The 15,265-nt window shown below is 37.8% G+C and overlaps 1 protein-coding gene across 3 annotated transcripts in view; it reads right to left on the bottom strand.

Annotated features, from left to right (window-relative positions):
- efl1 (elongation factor like GTPase 1) overlaps window positions 1-15,265 on the bottom strand; it is a 158,847-nt gene that overhangs the window by 19,318 nt on the left and 124,264 nt on the right. For all 3 annotated transcript variants that reach the window (XM_036586612.1, XM_036586614.1, XM_036586613.1), the window contains 2 exons: window positions 2,219-2,976; window positions 1,364-1,597 (listed from right to left, as the gene is read on the bottom strand). In XM_036586612.1, coding sequence (XP_036442505.1) covers window positions 1,364-1,597; window positions 2,219-2,976 — 992 coding nt within the window. The remainder of the gene's footprint in view (window positions 1-1,363; window positions 1,598-2,218; window positions 2,977-15,265) is intronic.

The following is a 15,265-nucleotide window of genomic DNA, read 5'->3' as shown; positions in this document are numbered from 1 at the left end:
CTGATTACTGTCTGACTCATGTACACCTGGAGTTTCACATTATCTGATTACTGAAGTGCATGTAAACGCACTGATCAGATTACTGACAAAATCTAATTTTCTGCAGTAATCAGAATATTAAGCGCATGTAAACACACTCATTGAAATCACTGTTTAGGTATTTTCAGCATTTCAATTTGGAAAGAAAATATACAGGTTAGCAATTCAATGAAATGCCAATTTTAGGTTTTGACAGGGCTGTAAAAATGGACTGTTTTGCTCATATTTAAGTAAGTAAGTAAGCATATTATACTTTGTTAATATGAAACACATTAATGTGCGCATGTTGCTAATGATGTGTTATTAGGGACATGACAGAAAACATAAAACAGCCAAAAAAACCCTGATAACACATTATGTGATCACGTCAAACAACTTTTAACCAAGAAAATAAAACAAAAGATGGTTTATTAGCCAATTAAAAAGAAGGCTGCCGGCTTTAATGGACTCAAGGTTGGTAGTTTTTCATTTTGTCAGTTTTTCTGAGCCAAAAGGAGTTTCTCAAAGCTAACTGCTAGACAGCTAACGCTAACAGCTGTCTGAACGGCTGCTTGTTTCACCATTTATTCTTCTTTGTTAATCTGCTGTTATTGTATCTACATAGTGAGATTCATTTTCTCCTCTCTTGGTGTTCTAATTTTACACAGAGTTAAGATTTATTTGGGATCCAAAGAGTGAAAATCTGAGACACTCTCCACAGTGAACTTGCAGCACTTCCAGGACAGAATGAGGAATTTTCATTAAAGTCATAGGCTACTTAAACATTAATTTTCCAAGGTTTAACTCTCACACAACAGATTAATTACTCAAATACATAGTAAAGATCCCATGACCGCTATATAGATAGAAAAAAAACTGAAAACATTTCCAAAGACAATAATATAAACATTGCATCTTACGGATGACTTTATATCAAGAACAATTTGTTGTATCAAAAAGTACAAGCTATTAAAAAATAACTGGATAACTAGCGGAGCAATGGAATAAGTTGCATGCAACTTCCTTTTGAATTGCAAGTTGTAAGGAAATTATGTTGTAGACAACTCACAGCATGTAACTAGTTGCATGAAAGTTTCACTGTATAAAAACAAGTTTTAGTTACTATCCCTTTAAGAATGACACATGTAAATGAGCTCTGTTTTGCTTGCTCTGTATTGTTCCTTATTGAAAAAGAAGTCTGGGCTGAAATGCTCCTTATAACTTCAGTGTGAACAAGCAGGACTAAACTGTTGGAGAAATATGGTGTGACCATTGCTTAAAAAACTGATTCCCTAAAAATTTTCTTCAAAAATCAGTTAACTTATTGACCATGCCTTCTGCTTACCTAAGACATCAGCAGTGGCCATTATCTCGCAGGTGTACATGGCAGCCATCAGCCGCTGTGGTTTGGCCTGGAAGGCATATCTGCAGGCTTCCTTCATGGCTGCGATGAGCTGACCAGAGAACGGTCCATAGCAGTCAGTTGTGTCTCCTTTCCGTCTGCTCTGACTGCTTCCAGATGACGGAGTGTCTTCTACTGCATTCGCTCCTCCAAGTTCAGATTCTCCACTTGCTGGGGCTGCATGGTATGGACAAAATAGCATACCGTGATTGCAATTCCACATACTGTGACTGCAATACGCTTGGTACTAAATATACTCTAAAATACTGCTCTTCACAGAAACAAACTTCTGACATGCATGTACAACTTTGACCAAAAAAATGCATTTTGATTCTGGACTGTGCAAAAGTCTTTATTCATCAACACTTGCAGAAAATAGCTTATTAAGTTAGCTTGAAAAAGCCATCTTACTGTTCTTTGTTTTTTTTCTTATTACTGGTCTATGGTCAAACTTTGCTCGACTGTAGAGCCTATACTGGAATAGGCCGCTTGTGCTTTTTTAAAAATAATTCTCATAGTACAACATAGCAACAACCAGGAACCTAAAGTTCGTTCAAGAAATTTGTCTCTCTAGTTAATTTAGTAATTCATTAACTTTTTTATTTTTTCATTTACAAATTCAACTACAAACGTATTATCAGTCCCATCTACACCTACATTTTTCATTCCTGCCTTTGTTCCTCTCTCAACTGTAAATATCCTGAGGCTAGTCAAAATGCACAGAGCACTTGGTAAAAAAAAAAAAAAAGTAAAGATTTGTGAAAACAATTAACAAAATGATAGATTGTGCAGCCCTACCACTCGCACTGTTGTCTGCCTCCAAAGCCTGCTGGGAAACAGAGTCCTCCTCCACAGAGTCCTGTTGGGTTAATTGAGAGGAAAACTTAATCTCCCAGCTCTCCACTGAGAAGCAGACGCCCATCAGAGGCTCCTCGCACATCGGGCCAGAAAGCGTAGCTAGCTGGAAACCACTAACGATGCTGTTGTCAAAGTCTCGAAGCATGACGGCCTCTGATTTCTCCTTCTCTCGCTCCAAGCACTGCCACACTGATGGCCTCTTGTATCCTTCCACATTGTTCAGGAGAATATTTGGCCCACAGCGGCGCGGCCCGAAAGCCCAAATCCGCTCCACGGCGTTCCTCCACTTGCGACCCTGCAGGAGACCCTCTAGCTTAGACCTGAAGCCCTGGATCTCCTCCAGCGTCTTCTGGCTGATCTCCAGGGTCTTTCCTTCTCGAGCAAACAGACTGAACTGCTCCATCGTCCGGATCAGCTCAGAGTTCCCCTCCAGCAGCCTGGTCACTTCCTCTGGAAGCGGAATGGCCCGAATTCCAACTGTGGCCATTTTGTTTGGAGTTGTGAGGGTGACCAGGCCAGTAGAATCCACCTGGACTCCCTCAGGGTACTTTGACTGCTCATCTTTGGCCTGGTGGATAACTGCCACCTTCTGCTGCCGGCCCAGTTCCTCATTCACCATGTCCACTTTGGGTGGTCGGATGACTGTCTCACGGAATGGAATGATAGGCTTGGAGGCGCTGATCTCGATTTTGGCAAATCTGAAGAAAATGCAGAGGGATGAAGCAGTTACCAATCAGGGAGTCAAACTTAACAAACCTCTTCGTTACAGCATTTAAGACTGCAACCAACAATTAATTCTACAAGCAACTATCAACTATTATCGATTAATGAACAAAATGAATTCATTGGTTTAGCAAATTTGAGGAGAAAATTCGGAGACAGTAGCTACTATTAAGGAACTTTAAAATAATAAAAAAACTCTTCATTATGGCATACAGGGGTGTGGCTAACAATTATTTCTGTAATCAATTAATTTATTGACAATCAATTAAGTGACTATTGCAATTATTATGGCTTGGTTCTGCAAATCTGAGGAGAAAATCAGGGAACATGACAGGCTCTATACCAGAACCACCAATCAAGGAATCAAAAGACAACAAACCTCTTCATTTATAGCATTTAGTCCAGCAACTAAATTATTTCTACAAGAATAAACTCAACATTGATTCGTTTAATTGACTAAATAATTATGACTCTTTTAGTTTAGCAAATTTGAGGAGGAAAAAATTGGGAAATGCAGACACAGATTAAATATATACAAATCATGGAATTAGAAACAACAATTGTCTTTATTATGGCATTTAGGGCTGTAATTCAATTATTTATACAAAAATGAACTCAACTATTATTCGATTAATCGATTAATTATTATGCCTCTTCTGGTTAAGCAAATTTGAGAAAAAATTGGGAAATGCAGACACAGATGAAGTTTATACAAATCAGGTAACTAGAAACAACAAACTTCTTTATTATGGAATTTAGGGCTCCAACTAAATTATTTCTAGGAGCAATTAACTAAACTATTATTTGATTAATCGACTAATTAATTACGTCTCCTTTCGTTTAGCAAATCTGAGGAGAGCTGTGAAATGCAGACAGATGAAGTATATACCAATTAGGAGATAAAAAATAATAAGCTTCATTATGCAGCTAAGGACTAATTTATAATCACTTAATCTATCAAAGATTATCCAATCAATTGACTACTGCAATGATTACTCCTTGGGACAATATGGAAGAGCTATCTACCAATCAGAGAATTAGAAGTACTGTAGCATTACTGGCTCTAAATAATGATTATTTCTATATTCTACTGATGTATTGACTATTATTTGATTACTGGCTAATCTATTATGCTTTCATTGGTTTCTCTCTCTTCAATATCAGAATCAATCTTACAATTGATTTCTTCTTTTACAATGCAATGACAACAGCAGACGTCACACTGCCCCCTACTCTTCCTGCAGAGTATTGCAACGTCAGAGAACATGAATCACACGTATCTACGCCTAAAGCACTGCTGTGAGTTTGCCTCTCTAGCAATCTAGAAAGTTTTAATTTATTGGTAGCCAGTTTGTGTAGCGCCATTTTTGCTTTTTTCTTTTGTAACCTATGCTGACTTTTTCAGAAGATGAGCGTGAGACCTGCACAAAAAAGCAAAACTTACCTCCTCCATGCAGAGCAGGAGCAGGACTTTTACAATGTCAAACTCCAAATGCATCTGTTTGATTTGCCAATTAGCCATCGCACTTCCAAAGGGGAATGTCGAGAGGCATTTTCCAACTATGTACAGAAACTACGACAACAAATTCCTGAGTAAAAGTGAATTCAGGAAGAAAAAAGTGGTCCAGACCACACAAACTGGCAGTGGAAAGCATCAGAATAAGGTTAGTGTAATTTTTAGTCATTTGCCCTGTAATGCTGAATATAAATATAGGCCCCTGAAGCGCATTAAAAAAAGTTTTGAAGCCTTTAAAAAAGGATGAGGCCAGCTTTTTTTTAGATCACGACGACCTGTCAACTGGAGAAAGTAGATCTCAAACCACAAAAGTATGGGCACCCGTGGTTAAGAGCATTAAAGAACAGTAAGTTCCTACAACATAATCTGAGCTGGGTTTACCAAAAGTGTCTTAGCACAGATTGTTTCTTAATGGTGAAGCAGGAATCGCATTAAAAATTCTCTTTACGAGTTACGACTGGAACAAAACCACATACTGAAAAAGCTGAGCTGAACCTGATATTGTGGTCATTTTATATGGCAGAAGGAAGTGCCAACATTAATGCACAAATGATCTAATATTTGGCGCTTGTTTGCTTCACTTTTTATTCATTTTGCTGAACTGCTATTTAAAACTGCAACTGAACACTCGAGGTCATGTGTTATCACAAATAACATCATGGCTGTGATGATCTGCTTACACCTGCAGCTGAAATATAGCTGCTACTTGCAGTAACACACTCCCTCTCCTGTTTTACTCCTTAAATGTAGTGCATTGTTTTAAACTATGCACCAACAATAAAAATCCGAGCTGCCGTGATGGTGTTATTTCAAAAAACTGAAGCATTAAAAAAAAGCCTCTGTTTATTTTACAAAGCAACGAGGAGGAACCTTGAAAGAAAGGTTACTGCCCGGCACAGAGGGCTGGACTTCAGTCAACTGTAATGTCTAAGCTCGGGTTTCTTCAGCGAGTGATGATGTCGTAGCAAAAGCTAATTTACAACAAACTATTCAGGCTGAAAATATTCAAACACTCATTCATCTCTATCTCTTTCTGAGTAGACATAAATTACACACACCCCCGCCGGCTGATATAGTAAATAGTTCTGTCACAGTGCATGACATCAGGAGTGGAAACGCACAGATTCATGTATGTAGTATGTATGAATATGTTTGCACAGTGAGGTAATCCTTCAGCTTTCTTTGGTCCACCATGGTGTGTATGCCTTACTTTTTGTTTAATAATTTGTTTCATAGCTCACAGACAAATGGAGAAATAGTGTGGGAAGTGTAGATTTTAACATTTCAATCCATACCACAGTGTTTGAAAGCAGAAGAGGAGATATTTTATTATGATCTGAAGTTACTGTTGGGTACAGCCTTGTAAAAACAGGAAAAAAATAGGGATGCCTAATGAAATTGAAGTCATATCAATATCGCCAGATAGAAATGATCGGCATCGGACAGATGTTTGGATTTACTGGCTTTAGAAAGCCAATTTACTGCTTTTCACTATCTTCAGCTATTATTATTCTACAGTCAGTATATACAAATAGGCTGCTTGCGCTTTTTTTGACAGATTCAGCTTTTTCCATAGGAAAAATAGGGAAATTGGGGAATGTTCAACATGCTGAAATTCCACTTAGATAATACATAAATAATATGTAACACTTGCATGTCTAATGTTTGTGATAGCAACTGATTAGCTTCACAACAGCCAGCGTAGTGACAGTTTGCCAGCCCACTACCGACCTAACGTTAGCTACATTACTTGCTGTGCTGTTGTTCGCTCTAACATTAGATCATGGTATTTGTGTGTACAACGTTTGTGAAGAGTTTTATGGCCACTAAAAAGGCGTGATGGCCTTAACAGTGCGCGTCCACAAATTTTGGGGGCAGAGCTTCTGAAGAGGCACTGAAGGGAGGGGTGTGTTTGTTTTAATGTTGAGTTCAAATATCAACAATCGTTCTAAAGGATTGTATAGTTCTCCTTTGAAATAAAAATAAATACATAAATAAATAAAACCTAGATTAACAAATCCTCAACTAGGCCTAAACTCTGTGTAATTTCATCCTTATTGGTGCTGCCCACCCCGAGGGTAAATGTAGAGCATCATGCCAGATTAACAGACTGTGATCTGTAATAAAGACAACACAAACAGTGTTGGCTGAAGTGTCGAGGTCACCTCGACACCCAGTTAGGCCCGTCCTTGCCGCAATAAAGCTGACAGTTGGTCAGCCTAGTGGCTAATTGGGCATCCTCAAGTGGAGCAGACGGCTTGACAATGATTGCCATCCTTCCTCGAGACGGCAACACGGAGCCTTTCCAGTAATCCAGTTAGATCCAGACAGCGGTGGAGCAGGTTGGAGAGGAGATAATCCTGCAGAGACTGTTTACTAGAAACTTGCAGCAAGAGAGAAGAAGGAGAAGCAGAGGAGATGGGAGCTGTCTGGAGGCACTGCTGACAGCGCTGTGGATTAGCATTTCACACAGACGTCTTTTTTTCTGTCGCTCACTCTCTCTCTCTCTCTCTCTCTCTCTCTCTCGGCCCGCTGCCATCTCCACCTCATTATTTTTCATAGACTCAGCCAATTTCTCCCCCTTTCTTATTAATGGTTATCACAGACAGCCAAACGTCTCTTTAGCTGTGTTTTCTAACCACTTTTTTTATTTCAGAAGAAATATTTGTTTTTCTGTCTGTCTGTGTGCTCTCGGCTTTGTGCATCATCAGCAGCGGCCTAAACTGTCGGAACGCAGCATCATTACGCCTCATTACAGCTGCACGATATGGACATAAAGAGTGATGTGCAATAAAGCTGCTGTTTTCTGTGATGTGATATTGTGTGAAATGTGATAATGGATTGAAATTCCTTTTTTTTTGGTGTGTAATTTAACTACAATTATTTAAACTATTTTGTTCATTCAACAGCATATGCAGGGTTATGAAAAAGTCTGGGCACCCTGGTCAAATTCCAGATTTTGTTGATTTTCTAGCAAATAACTGAACATGTTCTCTACTGAGAACACACTTCTGCACATTTTAATACACAGTTACTGTTTGTCTGCTGAATCTAACATAAAACATAAATGTGTCCTGTACAAAAGTTACAGCACATTTTATATTTTATGCTTATTTTATATTACATTTATGCCATATTTTGTTGGGCGTGTTAACTTATTTTTACTTAGAAAATCAACAAAAACGTGGAATTTGGTAAACTGCATACAGTCCTGTGCAAAAGTCAGAACCAAATCTGTGTTTTTCTAACTGTGTTCATGATAACAGCACATTCCTTAATTAACATATTGTGTTATTATGTATATCAGTACTTGTAGATCACTGACCACCTGCCTGTTTTATTATAAAGAGCGCAAAATTAGTGCTGTTTAACTGGCCTGAGCGCATACAGTATGACAAATATTTTAAAAAAAATGCATTCACTGTTTTTAATATTATTTTTATGTAGCATTACTGTTTTTTTTTTCTGTTCCAAATGACCAAATGTATGAAAAAGTAAATATTGTGACATGTCGTGTATAAAATAATGTATTTTTGCCGTATCGCCCACTTCTAAGTCGTAGTGAATGAAAAGCTTAGCAATTTCTAAAGAAAAAAAGAGCTGGGTCTATTAAAGGCATCTTAGCACAAAGATGATTTGTAAATGGTAAAGCAAGCATCACACTGAACACACTCTCTCCCAGTTAGGATAACCTTCACAATAAGATGCTTTTGGGAAACTGGGCTCTGGTCGGTGTCAGCCTACACTCAAGATCTGTGCTGCAAAAAAAGTGCTACTGTATACTGGATTCAGCTCTGCTGTAAAGGCACTCACCTCCCCAGCATGCTACACATATCAGAGCGAATAAATTATCCAGCCGCCAGTAAATAAACTGCACTTTGGATTTAATTAGGTGATATTAAACAATTATGGTGTCAAACACACTTACAGAGCAGTGTTTACTCCAGAGAGAGAGTGGCACATTTTAGAAAATGAGGCAAAATAATGTAAGCAGGACACTTATTTGGGCAATATGAATCTCTGATGAGCGCGTTTTATTCTGCATTTATCATGCCGCTCAATTTCCATCGTTTACAGATTCAGAGACAGCAGTCATTACTGCGCACTACACATCCCACAGTAATTTCCCAGCGTTTGTCTACAAACTGCCACAACAGAGCGAAAATGCTGATAATAGACGTCCAAAAAAAGACCAAACAATCCCTCAAAACAATGTGTCCTGCTACACCATAACAATGGCTAATCGCGGGGTCAGAGTTGTGGGGGTTGACGCGATTTGGCAGTTGACCCGTTTTTCCCTCGTCTGCCGACGGCTGTGATGTCATCATCCCGTAACTGGAGTGACCTGGTTTTTAGTGGCCGTGAGCCAGGCTGGACAGGGCTTCGCTGACCTGCTCTGACTCTGAAGGCTGCCAGGGCTATTTTTAAACCCTGATCATGCTCCAAGTGCTTTGTGGGGCATTCAGCGCTTTGGTGTAATTTCTGCTAGCAGGCTGACCCCTGGCCCCTTCTGACCCCAGGGGTCAGCCCAAATGCCCCCAAGAAACTGTCATTACCGGCTCCGCACTGTGTCTGCTTTGTCTAACCTGCCTAATTTGTTTATTTGGGGCACCGAGGTGTCAGATCATACAGCCCATCAAAGAAGTGCTACTATTGACCACCAACAATTTAAGACGGATGTACAGTCAGAATCTGGCGAGTCTTGCTTCAGACAAGCAATCGTCAATAAGGAACTTTATCAGGGATGCACCGACTGGACTTACTTTCTCCAAAAAACGATACCTGAACTCAAGATATTGTCAGTACACTCTCAGAAAAAAGGTACTAAACTTTCAATGGGTTGGTATTATTAATGTTATTAATATTAATATTGAATTAATATTAATATTCCATTGCAATTCCTTTGGTCCTGTTTTACACTGTGTCTCTACTACCCCTGTAGCTTCACAATAACAACACATGCAACAACTGGTGATGTATTCACTGTTACAGGTAGATTACAGATTCACAGCTTATATAAATACACGTATATCGGCATCAGTTTTTACTCATGTAATTACACAAATGTAACAGCATATGTTGCTGTAACAGAATATACTATCCTATGTAGTTACATTTGTAATAGAGTTTTCCAATGTCATAGCATTATTCCACATGATTTATTTTTTACTACAAAGAAATCATCACAAAGGCCTTAAAAATTCATGCATCTGGAATTTACAATTGGGTGCAAAGGTTTGGGCGCCCCTGGTCAAATTACATGATTTTGTTGATTTAGAGAAAATAAGTTAAAACTTATTGTTTTACGTTACTGTTTATTTACCAAATTGAACAAACTGGCCAAAAATTAAACAGAAATTTTGGCCTGTGCAAAAGTCAAGGTACATTTTATACTATGTGTTTTTTTTAAATGTGTTAAACTCAAACTCACCAAACACACCAGCTGCATTTCAGCCAATATAAACACTTAACGTGAGCTCAGCAGCTCAGAAACTGCCCTAGAATTAATGAACTTGCAGCAAACAAAGGATGCCAGCTGTCTAGTTCAAGAAAGTAGGCAAATTTAAAAGATGGAGCTGCTAGGGACATTTAAATATTAAATAGTTCAAGTATTCATGAAATATTTCAAGGTCTACTTCAAGTGCCTATATTTTATTGCTGATGTTTTTGTGTATTTTGAATAAACAGTGTTCAGTTCAGGTTATAGCACAACATTAATTAAAAATGAAATAAAATCATTTTTGTTCTCTGGCCCACAGATTTGTTGAGATTTTTTAATATGGGCCCTTTAGCAGTTGAGTTTGACACCCCTGGTCTAGAATGCTGAATGTGGGTAAGGCTCCAGTTAGAGTTTCAGGAAGCTACTGCTGGTGCACGCTGTAAGCTCTAAATATGTTGTATTGTGATTGGTCAATAAAAGTGCAGATACTGAGGTTTGTTTGCTTCACCTCATTTTGTGTAACATGGGAATTGGAGGGGTGGGAGGGTGGGGGTGAGTGACAAGCATAGGGGAAGGGCAGGAGCTACAGAGGAACAGTAATTGGACAAAAGGCTCTGGAGCTTTGGAGACGATGTTGATCTGAGTCGATCTGTCGATGCTGTGAGCCGGTGAAGTCAAAGCTGAAGGCGCTAACCTCGCCCTGAACAACAACAGCACAGCTTAACACTAACAAGTGTGAGTAATCAAAGGTGGTGTAAACGGCCTGTGTGGACATCCAGCTGCCAGTCAGAAGCTCAGAGAGAGAGAGAGAAAGAGAGAGAGAGAGAGAGAGCACTAGGTCTGCTAATGAGATGTCTGCTGCTAGCGCTATATTCTTCAGGTAGGAGCTCTTTGAGGAAGCTTCTGCTCTGACACGCTTCTCCTCTGCTTAACAAGCCATTCAAAATGTATCAGAAATGATTTCCGCATCAGCAGCACACATGCAGTCACATGACCAAACCACTGGCAACGTTCAGGAAACATTTTCATACAGATTGAAAGAAAATGTAATTATTAAAGTAATTAAATTACTTTTTAAAATAATCTACTTTACCTTTCTTCATTTCCATGCTTATTACTCAGTTAATATAAATATGTGGAAGTAATTTAGCCCTTAAATTATTATACAACATTATTAGTCATTTTGATATACAAATGAAATATAATTCTGTAATCATTAGGCTAATTACACACTTCTGCAATGAAATACATTTTTAAAATGTACATAGTATTGGATATGACAGTGTATGATACAGTATCGTCACACTGACATAAAGAAACTGTCGATTTGTTTACGCTCTGTGCTAATTATTCAGTTATTAATCTTAATGCTTATTATTCAGTAACTGCTATGGATAATTAAATCTACTGTGAATTCCTCAGTAACTACTATAAATGATTCAGGTTCTTCTGTGAATTAATTAATTACCTACTACTATGAGTCATTCACTAAACACACTCTTAAAAAGACAGTTTTTCAAGGGTTCTTAAGCAAAGAAAATGGTTCTATATATGACCATGAACACTCATAGAACCCTTTGCATGATTAAACGGTTATTTACATACTGAAATTGTTCTTCAGGTTGATGGAGAATGTGCTGTACATAGTTCTATAAAGAACCTTTTTGAAAAGGGTTCTATATAGCAACAAAATGGGCTGTGCTGTTGTTACAATGTCAAGCTTTCAACAATAGAAGAAAACTTTTTGGTGCTATATGAAGATTTCAGTAGAACCTTTTTGAAAAGATTCTACAGAAAACTATCTACATCACATTCTCTGTCAATCTGAAGAACGTTTTCACATGCAAAGAACCCTTTAAGCATGCAAAGTGTTCATTTAATGTCTGTGGTTCTATATAGAACCATTTTCTTTACTAAAGAACCCTTCAAGAACTTTAAGTGTGTACTACACAATATTCTATAACTGCTATGAATTATTAGGCAACTACTATGAATTGCGTACCACACGTGCACTGCTGTAGGTTTACAGTTACAGACTATAAATCATCTGTTAATGCACAATTTATCGGTCCCCCCAGCCTGTCTATCAATAAAAGAGACCACCACAGGAGCACCGCTGGCCAGATACTATTTGGGTGGTGGATCATTCTGAGCACAGCAGTGACATTGAGATAGTAGAAGTAAGGTACACTCTTAAAAAAGATGGTTCTTCAAGCGTTCTTCAACAAAGAAAAATTGTTTCTTTACAGAAAGATGAAAACTCAAACCCTTTGCATGATTAAAGGGTTATTTGTATCATTAAGGGTTCTTTGGATTGATGGAAAATGTGCATGAATGTGCTATAGACAGTTTTATATGGAACCTTTCTGAGCACGGTTCTATTTAGCACCCAAAAAAGTTCTTCTATTCTTACAAACTTGACAACGTAATAATAGAAGAACACTTTTGGGTGCTAAATGGAATCATGCAAAGGGTTCTTTGAGTGTTTATGGCTCTAGAAAGAACCATTTTCTTTACTAAAGAACTCTTGAAGGTTTGGGTGGTGGGCCATTCTGAGCAGAGCAGTGGCACCAAGATGGTAGAGGTAAAGTACACTCTTAAAAAAGAAGGTTCTGCAAGGGGTCTTTAATAAGGAAAATGGTTCTTTATAAAACCATGAACACTTAAAGAACCCAATATTTGGAAGGTAGAACATTCTGGGCACAGCAGTGGCACTGATATGGTAGAGGTAAGGTACATTCTTAAAAAAGATGGTTCTTCAAGGGTTCTTTAATAAAGAAAATGGTTCTTTATAGAACCATGAACACTCAAAGAACCCTTTGCATGATTTAAGGGATTTTTGTATCATAAAGCGTTCTTTGGATTGATGGAAAATGTGCATGAATGTGCTATAGACAGTTCTATATGGAACCTTTCTAAAAGGGTTCTATTTAGCACCCAAAAAAGTTCTTCTACTGTTACAACCTTGACATAGTAACAATACAAGAACCCTTCTGGGCGCTATATGGAACCATTTTCAAAAAAACATTTACGGCACATTCTCTATTAATCTGAAGAACCTTTTCATGATGCAAAGAACCTTTTAATCATCCAAATGGTTCTTTGAGTGCTCATGCTTCTATAAAGAACCATTTTCTTTCTTTCTAAAGAACCCATGAAGAACCAGTGCAGTGTGTGGTGTTGGCTGAGTGTATCAACTGTCCTGTTCAAGCTTAAAAATCATTCAACACTAACTGCCAAAATGCAGCCCTATTACTAAACAGCCACATCTGATTAAAACAAAATCAGAGAATGCTTCACCAAAAAAGTTCACCATTAGCAAACTAATGAACATCTGAGCACTCTATGAAACACAGTCAGGATCCTTCAGGAACTTTCCTTCATTACAGAAGTTAATTTCCACATGAATACCGACAAAAAAGGCAAAGATCTGATGGGAAAAACCCAAATCTCACCTTAAAATTCCACACTGCACACCTCATTTCTGATCAGCACATTATTAAAACTTCACCACGAGCTTCTAAGAATACTCTTTCATTAAGTCTTCTTCAGCTGAATGAGACCAACGGCGGAAATATATAATCATTAAATACCCTGAAAATGGAAGCACTAAAATCACAAGTTGTCTCATTAAAAGAAACTGCTAATTATTTTTCTCTTTTTGAAGATGAATTCCATTAATTTCTCAAAATTTCTGCATAATTGAGTGTTTGAGATGTAAACAGAGTGATTCAGAGTGGTTTGGTGTGAAATGGTTCAGATTTCTTTACAGTGGTGGTGATAGGAACCAGGGATCACCATGACTACAACACAAATATAGACATTTTATTTACTATCAAAAACAACCAGTGAACCTACACATGTCCTCTGAGTTTTATATGGAATGTTGATGATGGTAAAATAGTGGAAAATCTGAATATAATCAGTTTTCTTTGGGGACTATTTTGTCTCACAACACCCTGCATGGATCCCTCCACTGAGAATGGATTTCACAAACATGTTTTAGGCCAAAACCTTTATCATACGAACAGTGTCTCAGTCATCAGGCAGTGTATTCATAACCATTTCATGTAATAACTTCTGTGAGGGAGCTTTTAGAGGTGGACGTCTGGTTCCTATCATCAACACGATGAACAATTCTGACTTGGTTTCATAGTATTTTGCACCAAACCACTCTGAATGTCTCTGTTTACATCTTAAGCACTTAATTATGCTGAAACTGACTCACTTGCTGTTAAAACCTCTAATCTCCAAAATCGAAAAACGTTCTTATGTTTAATGGATGCTAATCTTACAATAACTCACTCTGGATCAATGTTGGTCCATTTACCTCACAAAAAAAGAAAAAACTAAGCAAAAGGTATTAGCAGGTTTTAAATAACCTTATAATAAGTAACAGTGAGAAGCTTAGTGGCTCATATTCTAACAGTGTGCTGTATGAACAGGTATCCTGGGTTTTCAGTCGTTAGCATGCAAGGTGGAGAATTCATGCAGATGTGCGGTTAGTACAAGGTAAAACTCAAGGGCGACTAAATCTACACTGGGGTCTCATTAAAATCAGTGAAGGAAAGCCCACCATTTTAATGACTATGTTTTTTTCCCTGCAGGTCAACTGACTCAGCAACATACAAGTGTTGAAACTTTGGATTTGAATACAATGAAAATTTCAATTATAAAATCTTAAAATATTGCAGATGTAACGAAGTCAGCAAAGGACTGCAAAACCTATTCAGTTTATGTTTTCTCAAATTAAAGAGAACACCAGTTGGCAGCCATACATCCATACATGACATCATACCACCAATTTCTGTCATATGACATGCTTACATGTTCAGATTTGATCTATAAATGGTTTTAGGATGGGCAAGTATTGCACCTGCGAAAATTCAAAATGCTAACACTGACGGAGCAGATTACACAAATACACTGTCCTCCCACATTATTCACACTTCACCAGGACCTTCTTCAGTTATAATGCTTTATTATAGTGTTAACCTGAACAATATGTCTACATCACTTTGTACAGCATTAGCTGTTCATAAGTACTGATTTATTGTGCCATTCAGTGCTGTTACAAAGCACCATTTCTAAAGCCTATTTAGAAACACCATATATCAGTTTGGTAACACTTTACCTGAAGGGTGTCTACGTAACACATTCATAACATCTCACATAAACGCTTCAAGTTCATGACTGTTTAAATCAACATTCATAAAACATACATGTTTAACATGACATTAATATGGACTACTGTGACACTGTGACATCTTTCAAAACAAATTTTTGAATCATTTTTTATTCTGAAAAA

Source organism: Colossoma macropomum, unplaced genomic scaffold, assembly GCF_904425465.1.
Source record: "Colossoma macropomum unplaced genomic scaffold, Colossoma_macropomum, whole genome shotgun sequence".
In the NCBI taxonomy this organism is placed as follows: Eukaryota; Metazoa; Chordata; class Actinopteri; order Characiformes; family Serrasalmidae; genus Colossoma; species Colossoma macropomum.
This window is presented reverse-complemented; position numbering and strand designations above follow the sequence as displayed.